Source organism: Argiope bruennichi, chromosome 1 (genome assembly GCF_947563725.1).
Source record: "Argiope bruennichi chromosome 1, qqArgBrue1.1, whole genome shotgun sequence".
Taxonomy (NCBI): Eukaryota; Metazoa; Arthropoda; class Arachnida; order Araneae; family Araneidae; genus Argiope; species Argiope bruennichi.
Window position 1 is genome coordinate 18,367,613 of NC_079151.1, and position 16,189 is coordinate 18,383,801.

The following is a 16,189-nucleotide window of genomic DNA, read 5'->3' on the forward strand; positions in this document are numbered from 1 at the left end:
CAGTGCTGCGAATGTTCTGGCTGGAAGTCAGATAATGATGGATCCTCTTCGTGACAGGGATCTTTTGTAACAACTGCTCAGGAGAACTTTGTTCCAGTAAAGAACAGTTTTGGAGAAGGAGAAAGAAAGACCTTTTTTTGCGTACTATCTAAAAGAATCAATATGTAAGGCTTATTGGACATAGTATCCAGGAATTTTACAGAGGTGGAATTTTTCTCTTCATTGACATCTTACTAAGATATATTATCTATCGCATAACTATTTTCAATTACACTTTTTTAAAATTATCTAGGATAGGCATGAAAATTTTTTATTTTTCTATTTATATTCTGAACTATATTTTTCGAATATTTTGTAAATGGATCTTGGATCTTATATTCTTACATTATAATTTTGTTTTAGATTTTTATAGCAATTGCGTGAATTGTAAAATTTCTACTGTTATGTCTTAAACAGTATCAGTTGAATCTATTTTTGAATCCAATTTTTAAGTTAGGGATTGGGAAAAATTGCTTGATTTTGTCGAAACCTATTGCTACCGTATCTAAATCATTAAATAATTTCTTAACAATAATTTTTATTGAAATTGATCGAGTATTTTAGACAGATAATTTATTAGATAGAAAAAAGCTGATAACTCATCATCATATACCTTTCTTACTACAGCAACACTATTTACATTTAGCAGATCTCCCTTACAAGTGATTCAATGCAAGAAATATTTGTTTTTTATTAAACAATTTGCAAAACTGATTGTATATCTAGTTTAACGTAATCCAACAATAATGCAGAAACATATTATGAATGGGTAATTCTCTATTTTTATCCATGAATAAGTGTATCACGCGACTGTGAAGTTTGTTTATATCAATGAAAATATTATAAAACTTCAGAATTGATTACTCTAATGGATTTGTGAGTTAACAAATAAATGAAAAAAATGATGATTGGAATGTACTCCTGTTAGAAAAATTATTATAAAATGATTCAATTTTTATTCGAAAGTAATAAATCTGAAATCATTAAATCTATTTATTAATGAAATTCAAATTAAAGTAACAAACATTTTAAAAACTGCCACTTTTAAAAATAAAAAAAAAGTCTATTATGAAATTTAGCAACTATTTATTCTTTAAACAAGAAGCATATTATAAATTTATTACGAATTATAAAGGCATATATGTAATATGCTTAATATTTTATTTTATCATATTTAATTATATAATTTTAATGGATTTTTTTTATCTTTGAAGATATGTAGGAGGTCCAAAATGAACACACTCCGTGGATAACTGTAACAAATTAATTATCAATTAAAATTTTCAAGACTCAAATTGACTCGTGTTCAAAATTTTTCATATTATTCATCAAGTGCTATAATTAGTACAGGAGAAAATTCCTGTATTAATGATAGCGTATTAATACAGGAGTACAGTTTAATATTATTAATACAGCGTATTAATAATATTAAACTCCTGTATTAATTAATTATCCTTCCTACATTTGGATACATTCTGTTTTCCATTTGATACATCTGCTTTCAATTTGTAATGCTTACTCGTATTGAACCATAATCATTATATTTCAAAGCTGTTCTAAAAGTGAAATCCTTTGAAAGAACATGCTAATGGAGAAGAATTTCATTTCTAGATTCACTTCAAAGAAGAATATCCAATTCCATCAAGATATGTAATCAATGTATCACTTTCAGTTATCAAAATTTAACGTATATTTCTGATTAAATAGTATAAAAATATAAATTTGCTTATTTTAGGAAATCCTATATATGGACCTTTAGAAATGAAGTAAACTCTTTTTAAATTCAATTATTTCATAACAAAAAATAAAAACTTTATACATTTTTTTTAAAGTTTGAGTTTTATTCCTTCCAAGATAGATGAATTTTCCTTAAAAGAAGCATGAAAAAAAACCCCAGAAAATGTCAAATCCCAGTTGGAAATGGGAGAATCTTTTTGAAATGGAGTACACTTTGAAAAGTACAATAAGCTCCAGCAGAGCAAAGGCGTGGCATTCTTTTATTAAAGTGCATTATTCGCATGTTTTCACGAAAAAATTCTTTCTTTTTCGAAAACTTCTTTCTTGTTTTCAATCCTTTCTCCGACAAAAAGGTGTTCTTTTCTTGAAGCGATTTGGACATTTTCCAAATATTTTTTTAAAATAAATAAACGTAATCCGGTTTTTCACAATCTCTCATCAATATTCTTTTGCTTTGGCATCGTTTTTTCCTTAATTAAAAGGCGTATATTAATCCTCATGAAATGGTGGAAGCTGTTTTAAATAGAATATCATTTAAGAAATGAATTCTGTGTTCAAAAATGATTTTATTTAACTGACAAATTTTGATTTTGTTTCATCAGATCATTTCAATAAGTTTACAGAAAAAAAAATCTGATGAAATACACTAGAAAATTTTTGTCCAAAGTAGTTACAGACAAAATTTTGATTCAAGATACGAAATTTGGATTCAAAAGTGATCTATTGATTAATTTTTAATTCATTCGTAGGATGGCCTCAATAAGATTTCAGAGTCAGCGTTAGGAAATTAGCCAGAAAAGCAATGTTTGTTGATTCGTCGAAGTAGTTTTGTACATTTTGTATCTCCATTCACCAGAAAGAATTTTCCAATCATTTAACATATTTTAAAATAAAATTAACAAAAAATACAATGAGAACTAATTAATTAATATATTAAAGTGACTCATAAATTTGTATGTTGCAGCATGTCATTTTGTATCGCATGAAATTAAATGTTATAACATTCAAGCTGCTGAAAATATCGAGAGAATTAAGGTATATTTATTTAGGTTACATTATACGAAAAATATTATATAAAAGAATAATTTTTGGCAAGTTAATAACAAAAATATCAAAATGACTCTAAGATGCAAATGCTACAATAGAAATATCACCTTATATTCACCTTAGAGTCCGAAAAGACCTCAAGAACAAAAATTGAAACAGAACATGTCAAATCCCGTTGAGAAGGTGAAAAACGTATGTAAACTTTGAGATTAGAGTAGACGAAAGGCAAGTGTAAGAAGGACCACGCTTTTCTGACTATTTAAATTAACGTCATTGCACTGTAGTAGTTAGTTTTCCATTTCAACGAGTATCACGATTGCTAACTACACGAAGGAAGAATATGCACAATTATAGTTGAGCAGATGATAATGGGTGCTTAACACGGATGTACTCAAAACAATATCTAACGACTAATGGACAGGGGGATCTTTCAACCAGTACGGTGCGAAGGAGACATTTCTCAAATAGAAGAAACTGTACTGTAACAATTTGCCGATTCCCCATGGGCGCGTACACAAATTGTTGCAATTGAATTCGGTATTCATTTCACGGCTGTGTTAAATGCTCTGCATAACGGGGTCGATTATTTAAGTATACATAATATTAAAGTATTATTTCATAATTTTAATTAAATTATTGAAATACACTATAAATCGACAAAGCAATCCTCAAACATCTAAGATGTTCTAAGAATTCTGAATTCAATCAGACAGCTAATTCCCGAAAGGAAAAAAGAGTAATTTAATTAGATAATAAAAAACAAAATAATTAAGGTATTAAGATTTTACTTTTCATTAATTAAAACCTAGTTTTTAATTGATAAAATTGAACTATTTTATTTCTTATCATGAAATTTTCAGAAAACACTTCCTTTTCGGGAATATTAGAGAAGAAAATTTGACGAAAATCTGTTCATTAGTCTGAAATTCTATAATGCAAAATTATTTACAAATTTCACATTTATTTATGTTGATGTAAATCATATTCATATAAAACAAATAATGAATAGCATAGATAGTTAAGGCAGGTCATTTATTAATGAAAAAGAAGTTTTGCATCATGAACGAAACAGAAATGGAGCAATACATAGTTTATATAAAAGCAAGATGTAATTACTTTGCTATACAAATGGCTTTCATATTAATTAAAAATGAAGCATTAATTCAATTTTTAAACAAATTGACAACTGACAGAATTAAAATTACATATTTCGATTAGATTTTTTAAATAGATGAAAGAAGAAATGTCAAGAAATGCAAAATAGCTGAACATTTAATTAGTAGAAAATATCGAAAAAACAAAATTGATTTAAGTGTTTGAGCATCAACGAAAGTACAGTAATTTTCTACAAAAGAAATCAAGAAATTCGTTTATCATCAAATTTTTTTCTTTAAAACATTTTACTGTAAGAAAATTTGATTTGATAAGATTTGTATGCCTTTTAACGTATCTATTACAGAATTATAAGGAAAAAATTATCACTATCTATTTAAAATTTACTTTTAATTCTTGTATTTTCTACTTTGATTACTTAGAGATGTAAGCAAAGTAGAAAATGGAAGAAATAAAAATAATCTTACTTTAAGACGTATGATTAAAAGATTATGTTAGAAGATATACCAACATATTATAAATAAAATTTCTATATATTTAAAAAAATAGCAATATATTTCTTTTTATAATATAACATGTAAAATGTTTTTGCTGCATCTAAAGTTTAAGGAAATTTTTATGGTCCATTTTTAGCTGTTCCTATTAGTACAAGATACTCAATATCACTACGGTATTGTTTATAATTCCGAATGCCTGATAATATTAAAAAGATATCGTAACATTATGACTAAGGTTTTTTTCTTGCAAATTGGGCTACATTAATATAAAAAAAAAAGTAAATTTTAATAAAAATTTGGAAACACAGTTTTAAGTTTAAAAACATAATTCCATCACAATTCGCAATATAATAAAAAAAATGGCTTAAAGTGAATTATTTTCAACCACTTATAAAATACAAATAAGATAAAATAAAATAACTTATTGAGTATAAAATTTTCCATCATTATAAGAATCCAAATATTCATATCTGTAATAAATATAAATTAACAGATTATATTACAAAATATTTATAGCTTTTAAATTATCTATGATGTGTGCCAGTTCCACAAATTTCAACTAATGTGATTTAAATTCTTAATAAGACATTTGACTTTTGGATATTGATATATCATAATCCGTCTCAGTCTCCTTTTGCAATAAGTAGAATAGTTATTTTTTCACTTTTAATCTTTACAATAAAATTTAAATTGGTTAGTTAATATTAAATAAAAAGGCACGATATTTTTTATGTTGTTATGTTGTTTGCTTTCGAAGAAAACAAATTAAAAACTAGGCAGCCCTTTAGGGGGATATTCAGATTTGAAAATATTTTTGAATATAAAGATAACTTATGCGGGGAAAATAAGAAAAAGATTCGAATAATTAATATAAAAAATATAATAACCCACTTAATCACATTTTTATCAAAAGATGAAATTTACTGCTCCCAGAAAACTAAATTTCTTTAGTAACGCTTTGGAGGTGTTTGAAATGGAACTTGAATGCCAGTGAACTTAATTAAAGTTGATTTAATGAATATCTTGTTTGTTATTGCTTTTCAATTCACTTTCATTCAAACAGGAAGTAAAGAATAAGAGGGATAAAAGAAAAAAAAATTGAAAAAAAGCAATCAGTTCATGTCATTTCTCAATGAATTAAAATTTCCTGTACGTATTTCGATCCCTTATTCAATGAAAATATTTATTTTTGTCATTTTGCTTGGTACTATAATTGGTATGAATTTGAATTTTTTTGAACTTAAATTTCATTTCGAATAATTTTATAAATGTATTAATTTTTCCAAAATATGGCTACTTTTCATCAATTATTTCATTAATCGCTAAGAACAAAGGACTATTTAGAATAATACTTGAAATTTATTAATTATAACAATAGAATAGAGTTAATAACAGTCGAAAACATAAGATTTCATTGAAATTATTGATTTCATTATTATATGTTGTTTTGTTTTACATGTGTGTAGCCCAGAATACAGCATTGCTCTTAACTATTTATTAAAATTTTCTTTAATTGGAAGGTTTTAAATGATAAATAAGCTGTAAAGTTAAACAATATATTTACCGATATTCAATGTTAACAATCAAATTGATCAGAACTGAAACATTATATTTCAATATCAGAAAGTCTAATAAATGAAATTAAAGAAATCGAAACTTCATCATCGAGAAAGAAAGCAGACTGCAGGATTTTACTCTGCTGTTAGTCATTTTCTTATCATGTATATTGACTATCCTTACATGCACAGATTCGAGGGGGGGGGGAGGATACTACTCATTATTATCTAACAAAGTACGTAAATGTATTTTTGATGCAAATTGAATGGTTGATAAACAATGGTCCAATGCTGATTAAGTTGTGAATAAGAAAATTTAAAGTTCTGCTGGAAGCCTGAAAATACGGTAAATGTTTGAAGACGACAAAATGTGGATGCCAAATTTAGCACTAATCCACCTAATAGACACAAAATAAAGCGAATTAAAAATAAGTTTTAAGCATATGAAACTATGACGAATGTTTAGGGGCGTTCCTGTCCTACCTCCAACACATACGTGAGATATTTTAATTGCCTTTAAGAACCTGATAATCTTAAAATCCATTAGACTTACGTCAAAAATGATTAGCGAATTTATGACATAGGGTAGAGAGAGGTGATTTAAAATAATTTTAAGGCTGTGATTTCATATTGTCAAAATCCGCTACTGTGAATTTATATAACTTCATCGGTTAAAAATAGAGGGAAATATATCACTCATAAAAGGAGATGCCTGTCAAAATGGCGCCCTTGAATATAACATTCCTAACACCATTTCTTTCATGTCTGTGTTTCTTGGTCTTCTAGAACGTTGTCTCTGAATATACCTAACATCCTTGAGGTTTCAAATGAATATCGAATTTGCCTTATCAGTCTTGTGAATTAGTATTGAATCTACTAAGCAGCTCAAAGCAAAATTCTATCTGAAATCATCTCCGTATTTGTACAGTGAGTAATTCCATACTTTTAATAATAATTTAACATTCATTTTCATTTTTCAAAACTGAATTTGGATTGGGTCAAAATTTCTTAGCTGCTAAATCTACAAAAAGAAAATTTTAGCAGCTAATAAAATGTAATATGAATAGCGATAGTTACAAAAAAGTGAAAGGCCAAAAGTGAAATGCATAGTTTATGATACTCTCTCTTTTAGGAGACGCCCTACCTTTTTCCGGATTATTCCAGCAATTCGATTAGGTATACACTAAGAAAACAAAATGAGTTTATCATCCGAAAATTGCAAAAATATCGATTTGTTATCATGATATAGCATTATATATCACTCCGGGACATTTGTAGATGAAGATATGATCGAATTTGGCACGCACACACACAGGACGATATTTATTTCTAAATATGGAAATTTAATCTTACATTCTTGTTGTTAAAGGGTTGAAATATGGCTGATAATCGCTCCACCGAATCGATTGCAGATGCACTTTGCTGATATATCTGTGGACTACTTATTTTCGGAAGTATCAAAGATTACCATCGTTCGATTTATTTTATTCATTGAATGGCTTCAGCTATCTGCCACCGACAAATCGTTAATCATCCGCTGAAAGAATCGGTATGTGAGGAGACATTATTCTCTACGATAAATGATTTCCTGCATTCTTTCAGAAGAAAACAGTTCATCTTAGAATAACTGAGTTCTAAAACATTCGAATGTACTAAAACTTGTTGTTATAAATCTAACCCTATATCAATAGGAGTAATAAAATATTTTTGTGAAATTGGGAAGGACATCAGAAAAAGAAATAAAGACAATATGTTTCATTTGGTCATTTGATTATAATGTTTTCATATCATTAAAAAGTACGTTTTTGTATAACGTTGGAGAATTAAGCAGGATGTATTCCAAATCTATTTTATTTTTTCAATATGTTTTTCTTATCTTTTAACCTTTATGTTGAATATGAAACCATGCTTATGAATATAAACTACTACACAAGATGCTGGGCTCTTTAAATCTCTCTCTCTCACTCTTTCTCTCTCTATATATAACATTAAAGCGCTTGCCTCAGAATCATTCTTACTGCTTATTTTGAATGGCAACTGGGAAATGTAAGCAGATCAACATACGGAGGTTTCAGATAAATTCAATAAACGATTTTAGAGCTGGGGTTGGTTAAATGTTGATTAAATTATTAAAAATGGTCTGAATATTAGGGGAATTTCCTTAAGACCGAGGAAACAAAAGGAAAGAAAACGTAATAGACATCAAATAGAAATTTTATAAGCCTTAAAGTAATCTTACAGTCGCGATATGGATAATCACTATCACCTAACTATCCATATTAATCGATAAATAAGTCAATAATCTCGGTGAATAAGCTGGTCACTAAATGCAGCTAGAATTTATTTATTTTTACACTCATCTCTTGATTTTAAAGTTTTGAGTTTAAAATTTTATATATGTAATGATATTTTAAAATTTGATTTAAGCTTAATTAATTTCCTAATTCTTAGCTCAATTCAGCACATATCAAATTCATTCTAAAATATTATTGCTTACTTCCTGATTCCATTCCACTTTTTCAATTTAATTAATTCAACTGAAGCTTTGTGAAAATACTTTCCTCAGCGGTTCCCACCTTCCGAGTGAGGGGATGCAAAATTGCTGATCTAAAATTCTTTTTAAAAGATGGCTGTGTTTCCTTATCTAAATCGGCGCTTGTAGAGACATCCTTATCAGAATCTTAATGGTATGAAAAACTAGGGATCAATGATTTTCTTCTTTTTTTACCTTTTTCTGCTTTTGTGCTGCGCTGTGAACGGACATGTTTTGTCCGTGCTGCTTGTGCCTCCCGGGATGGAAAGAGAATAAAACGAAGTTAAAAATTCAAAGTGTCTTCTCTCTCTGACTTCGGCCACGGCTCGGCTTCATATATATATATATATATATATATATATATATATATATATATATATATATATATATATATATATAACCATACGTTTTTGAAGCCGAGCCGTGGCCGAAGTCAGAGAGAGAAGACACTTTGAATTTTTAACTTCGTTTTATTAGTAATATATATATATATTAAAGAGTCAAATTACTGAATTACTGAAACAAAGTTAAACATTGCTTTAATTTCAAAATACTAGCTGTAAATCGGACATTCAGAAACAATATTAGGAAACACAGTTTCATTATTCAGATTGAAGAAAATCTGTATTTTTATTACTTTTTTTTTATTTTAAAGATGGCTTAATTATCGTTATTTTAATATTACTTTCAACTTTCCTTATTAGTAAATGTTTATAAAGGGATTCCAAATAATTTAGAATTATTATGAGAGACAAATTATAATTTTCATCTTAAAAGTTCCTTCTTCAATCATTCCTTCAAACTCAATAACTGTTGATGAACAGGAAATGCAAGACATGAAAAAGTTTATATATTGGAAGAATACTTACTCTAGCAAATGGAGCGGCATTTCTGGAAACATTAATTTCGTACATTTCATTCAAATCCAGTTCCAGTTCAGTTTCGTTAATAATAGAAATTCTGTAGACAACCTGTAAACACAAGTATTATATTCAGTTATCTTAGAGACAAAAATTCCATTTACATCGTTAAATAAAAATTTACATATAGCTATGTTGATCACAGAAATTTTTCAAAGCTCAACGTTAATTTAAAAATTCTATTTTGAATATAAATTTCATTCCGAAAAATAGAAATTAAATTTATACACTGCATTCTTCATGCGTAAACAAAATTTAATAGTTGCAAATATGCTAATGTATCATCAGCCTTTAAAAATTTAGAATTTAATCAACAAAATATAAATAGCTTTTGGTGGCGCAAAGTTTAGTCTTATTAAGGCAATATAGTATTAAAACGTTCAAAAACCTATTAATGCATAATTTCAATTATTAATCTTAATATCTAAACTGCTACATGAGTTTTAAGCATACTTTACTGACAAAAAAGAATATTAACCTCCTGTGTGGGAAGAAGATTGCACTTAACAAATAATTTATTCCAATTTTTATTACATTATATGCTGTTACTACTCTAGTATTTATCGTTTATAGAAATTTTAAGATAATAAGAGTATATTTTGTTTTAATCTTAAAATTAAACTGTATCATAATCGCAACATTTTACCATTAAAAGCATTTTATTTTTCAAGCGTCTGATGAAAAATTCATAATCAATGCATGGTTTCCACAATAGAGAATATTAGAACTGAGTTGATTTAAAGTAATTTTTAGATGGCATTTAATAATTATTCCATCATTTCCTGAGAGTCACTTAAGTTCTTCTATTTTGCACACTATTTAAATTATTGCAAAGCTTACTGGATCATTTAACGTGGTTGAGTTTTTATTCGATACCAGTGATACTATCTGATAGTGAATGTTACAAAAAATAATTTATAATCCATAATATTTTTAATAAAAAATCATAAGTTAAAGATTAAAAAATAGAAAAGAAAAGAAAAAAACAACTTTTTTTCTTTCTTAATACACAAATAAAAGTGCGTTTAGAAAAACTTTTATTAAGTTGAAATTTGCTTTTATTGAGCATAATTTATTTGTTATAGGTTTACATATAGTCACATATTTCATGTTTTTAAACTAGTTTATTAACTCTTTGAATTTTTGTAATGATTGTTTCACATTTTGTTCATCACACCTTCTTTTCAGGCAATTCTATATGCCTGTAGATACATTTTATCCCTGAAGGGACAATTAATGCTAAGAACCAAAGAAATCATTTGGCTCTCCTCACTGTTTAATAAATTATTGGAAAGGGAATTTCTTTTCCCGAACTTAGTAGTAAACAATTGAGTTATCAATCGACTTGTAGATATTTCATTCATTCCTCAAACGCATTTACGATGAATGAGTTTATTCCTAATTAGCAACAATATGTATTGCTGTTATTCTTAAAATTCGTTTATTGTGAAAGCCCATTCATTTTTATTATCAATGAAATAAAATTGAATAATACATTCGACTTGTTTTTGTTAAACTAAAATTGATACCGCAATTCTGCTTTCAACTAAAAGTCATTTATTCCTTTAAAATGTTGTTTTTATACAAACCAATGCAGCACGTCACATTAGGGGTCACCTGTGTTAGTTGTCACATACGGCGGGCTGCTATATTTGAATTTTAAATTAACCACCAGTAGAAACTCTTTTTTTCTCTCGCTAAATCGTAGTTCCATTCCTCAAGCTTCCACGTTAATTATTAACCAATAGCAAAGGGAATAGTTCAATTCTTCAAGTTTCTGTTGTAACCAATAGCAAAGGGATTGCTTCTGATAACACTGATTGCGCAGTATTAATTGTTATTATTTTATTTTTATATTTTACATTTCAATTTTTTTATTTGCTCCGGGACCCTAAGAAGTAACAGTGATTTTTACAACCAGAAGGCCTAGACTTCAAGTATATATTTAAATGATTTATACAATTGCATAATACCACTCAGATATACATGTAGGACTGGGTGGACCAAAATGCTCCTTCAATCCCATTTGGATTAGTGTCCAGGGTACTGATTAAGAAAAGAAGCAACGTTTAAAAGAAAAACAGTTAATTTATTTAGAGTAAACAAAATTAACAGGAAATTAACAATTAAGATAGGAAAGGTTAATTACATTAAAGTTAGAAGTTAAAATAATTATATGGCATCAAAGGGCGAAGCCTAACAAATTGTCTGCATATAGAAAAACTATGTACTCCCGTAGCGTAAGATTATTAAACATTCATCGTTAACGAAGACGAAGAACCCTCTCTCCTCTTTTTCATTGGCAACAACCCGCTTTTTATTAAAACTTATGGCCATGTGACTTAGCACTTTGGATTAGTAGAACCCATGGTTCCATCTATTACAATACAATAAAACTAAATGCAAATCTGTGTGCGTTCGGTACAACAATGGAATGATAATGGCCACAAATTAAATCTCTACATACAAGATGATTTATACTGAATGGGACAAAAAATAAACGCTGTGATTATTTTGATAAATCAAATTTACCATGAAAATACAATTATTTATATAGGATACCAGTTATCTATATAATTACTAAATCTTTTTTATGTGTCTAGTGACACAGCAAATATCTATGAGGATTCCAACTCCTGCCACACTCGTGATAGAATATCTCCTCGCAATGAATCCAACACGTCTATTAACACACGCCACGTCTACGTAAGACACACCACACCATTGTTTGAAGCACATTCAAACTTGCATGTCGAGTTGACTTTTCGAGTTTTCTTTAAAACATTTCGAGAATTTTTTCAACAATTCTGTTTTGGTAGGAGTTCTTCAAAGGCTAAATTTCTTACATAAACACTCTGTGTCCTGAAATTATTTTCTCCACCATTCGATGTTATTGAGATGTGGTGGTTCTTTACTTTGTTGTGTGAAAATCTCTTTGAACGACGATTAAAAAAGGTATTTTTCCATATTCCGAAAGAAAGAATGTTTTCTTCAGCATGGATGACGCCATTTTCATAATAAAAACGAATAACGCTTTTTCCTTGTGGCGCTTTCATTATCAGAAGAATTTTTTTATTGCAAATAAAACTCGCATAATTTAAATTTCAGAATAAATTTGTGTTAGCTTACTAAATCATTTACAGAATTTGTACCATACCATTCTTTTTATTCCATTCAGTATGAATCATTCTTTATAAAGATAAGAAATAGAACTGCATGGCACTATTTATTACAGCATAACAACTCGTCTCGAACAGGTTCTAATTTTATAATATATGCTTTTATTTCAAAGTTGAGAAGTAAATATCAGCCACTATAAAAAAATACGTTTAGAGTACAACCATTCAGAAAATATTTCTGATGATGTTGGAAAAGTGAAAACAAATTATTCATTACAAAATGTGGTTAGTAAATGTGGAATTAATTTCCTGACTTCCTAGGGATTCTGAAGTAAATAAAAAAAAAATTGCTAGCAGTGATAAATTGTCATTCTAATGATTTCATAATTTAATTAATTTAATAATAGTTACATTGCATTAATTAAGTAATTAAACAATTTGATACATTTTATTAGTTGTTAGAGTATTTCTTTCAGATCCAGAAGTAATTGTGCCTAATACCGTCTATAAAATATCTTTATGAATTTCCATAGATGAATTAAAGAAAGGGTTTAATATTGTTCATTATTCTTTGAAAATATTGCCTTTCTGTTGAGGAAATAAACATGCATTGGCATACTAACATGCTTTACAAAATCAAATAAAAATCCCAATGGGCTGGAATGAATGTGAAAATGCATCACTTAGAAAAAACTGAGCTATGTGATGCGTTTCTAAAGTGTAAAATATAAGTCTCATTATGGAGTATTTTTGCAGATGACAAACCTGAGTGCAGCCAGGAGCCATGTTAAGCACAACGCTGAAACCTTCACCAGTGTAATTCCTGTGCCACAATATTTACAAAATTGACATGAAGTGAGTGTCAAAAAAGTACTAAAAGTGTTACTAAAGGCACATTTGTAAGATTTGTTTTTTGCTGTTAATACTAGTACACCACTCAATTTTTTTCTTGTTTTTCTAAAGAAAACTAACAACTAAGGAAACATTACTTGCCTTTAAACACGCTTGGAACAGAGTGGAGACTTAGAGGAAAAAAATCTTTACCATTTGCAGTAGAAAAACAAAATTCTCAAAATGGAATGCGAGGTTAAAGAATAATAATGGATTCATAGATCCTACACAATACTGGTTTTTGTTTTTAATTCGTAGCTGTGCAGAGAAAGCCTTATACATTTGTTGCATCACATGTCCCATATTTCCTTCGCCTTTTGTATTATTCGGTATTATAGACTCAAATTTATAACCCACTAAATTACCGAAATACAATTTTAACAACAAAATAAATTTTCCTTGATTATTTCAGAAAATAAATCTGTAAAAATGGCTTTAGATACTAAAACAATGTTATTTATGTTATATGAGAAAATTTTGAAATAAATTCTTCTCATCGGATTTCATAAAACGTATCACTTATCATATATATCAAGAAATTTTTGTAATACTTGGAGTCATATAACAGGTTTTTGAATCGTCTGAGAAATAGAATCTTATTAATAATGATAGATATAAGGAGTCTCTTGATCGATCGAAAAGGAGAAATCTTTTACTCCGAATGGAGCAAAGGGATAAGTGTTCTTTTTCTTCAAATTCCTCTAGTCATAATATATTTCTAAATTTCTCAAATCATGATAAATAAAACAAGGTTAATATTAGTAACGTAGAAAGCAGAAAATGGCCAGGAAATAGTATTTTTGCTTCTATTATATCATAATTAAAATTTAAATAACAGCAGTAAAAATCTGTCTTTTTTTTTCCTATGAATAGCTCCAGGGTCATTTCTATTACCCTTGATGTCATTACGAAGATACTAAAAGAGACACATACATGCTGTCTGCAACCAACTCCTTCAATGCTAATAAGCCCAAACTGCCCGTTCAAACAAAGTGCGGCGATCGCCCTAAAAATCCCAACATCCATTTGAAATCCTTGTGCATTTGAATAAATAAACACCCTACGATCGCGCTTTGCTCATGGCTCTTCTGAAAGGTTTTGGTTTCGATCATGAACCAAATTCGTTTCTTTGCACAATATCCCTCATAATAATCAACAAAGCAGAGTCCCTTTATCCTTATCAATTTCCAAGCACAACTGCTTCTACATATTTAAAGGAGAATGTATCTTATCTTTGATAAAGGAACCCATTTATTTCAATATTCTATGGTCCGAAAACTCTTCATTTACTAGGGATCAGACGCTTAAATTTTCTTTATTCAGATCAATTACTTATCAATAACCATTGATCATAAAAATTTGAAATTGAAAATTGAAATCGGAAAAATAACTAACGAATAAAAATATAGCTCCAAATAAGGATATCAGATTGCATACCACCATGATAATTCGTAGTTCAGAAACAAATATCATTCTACATGTTACAAAAATATGCATATCTTTGTGAAGAATTTATTATCAGTTTCCCCGCCATAAGTTTTTCTAACAGCTTTTTGTTTGACTATTTATGTTTATGAAATATTGATCTCGCTGAAGCTGCGTGCTCTATGGAAACTTTGAACTTTTGAATATTGAAAAGAGTTTCAAAAAATAATAATAGAATTTGAGAAGACAGAATCGCAGTCTGTTCATCGCAGAAAAGGAAGAAAATGCTTTTCTTATGCAGAAAAGTTGAAAGCTTCAAACTTTCAACTCAACATTAGTGAAGGCAAAAAGTTTTCTGTAAATGACTAAAAGGTTTTTAAAGATTCTGTATAATGTAGATGAACATTTACATACTAGGTATGTTAGGGTTTTGACAATAATATCTGGTGTCCAAATTTTTTTTTTCTCTAAAAATGTTACCCCACTGCTTTCATTAAGTCATCCACAAAGTTACGCACTTTTTCTGATGAATAATTACGGATACAGGTGATTCTCGAAAAAGGAATTTTACTTATAAAAGGCTTTGTTTGTATAAAGGTTTCGATATCGATAAATTCATATTTATATTGGAAAAGTAATTTATTTCAAGTAAAGAATTATAGTTTTGACTCTTCTGCTTGACTTAGTTTCTAACATCGTATAAATCATTCTCATATGCAAATAAGAATATAAACTAGTTGATCTTACCATTCTATCTTTGTGTAGTAAAGATCTATCTTCCAAAACAACAGAGAAATTATATTCTGGGCCTGGAAACGAGAGAGTTGTCTTGGATTCAATGTCTGAAAAGGAAATAAATAATTCATTTTTTATGAAAGAAAAGGACTTTTTGCTATGATTTACTGAAAAGTATAAAATGTGCCTTGAGGTCACTAAAATTTATTCCAAAATTTAATATCGTTTCCTTAAAAATAAGATTAAAAAATTAAAATCTGTACAATAGTGCCAAAAGATTACCCAAATTTGAAATGGTGTTTCAGTTTAGAGATTTTAATCATAAACGAAAAATTTTATCAACTAGTGTAATGAGAATCAAAAATGTTATACAATGTAAATTCTAACGCTAATATATCGGAAAACTAAAATCGTGTTCTGTCAGCAGGAAGAGGTAGTACAATAACGACTTTTTAATGCTCTATTTGAGCAACTTAAAGGTATCTGTGATAGAATTTATTTCCTTAATCTTGGTTGGGTGGTTAAAAATTTTAAGGAGACTGAGTCTACCTAACTATGTGGTCATTCATCACGTTGT

The 16,189-nt window shown here is 28.4% G+C and overlaps 1 protein-coding gene across 1 annotated transcript in view; it reads right to left on the minus strand.

The window, feature by feature from the left end:
- The window catches only part of LOC129962693 (proto-oncogene tyrosine-protein kinase receptor Ret-like), a 137,410-nt gene that overhangs the window by 90,297 nt on the left and 30,924 nt on the right, over positions 1–16,189 (minus strand). The window contains exons 3-4 of the mRNA XM_056076618.1: positions 15,625–15,719; positions 9,392–9,493 (exon numbers count right to left, since the gene is read on the minus strand). Coding sequence (XP_055932593.1) covers positions 9,392–9,493; positions 15,625–15,719 — 197 coding nt within the window. The remainder of the gene's footprint in view (positions 1–9,391; positions 9,494–15,624; positions 15,720–16,189) is intronic.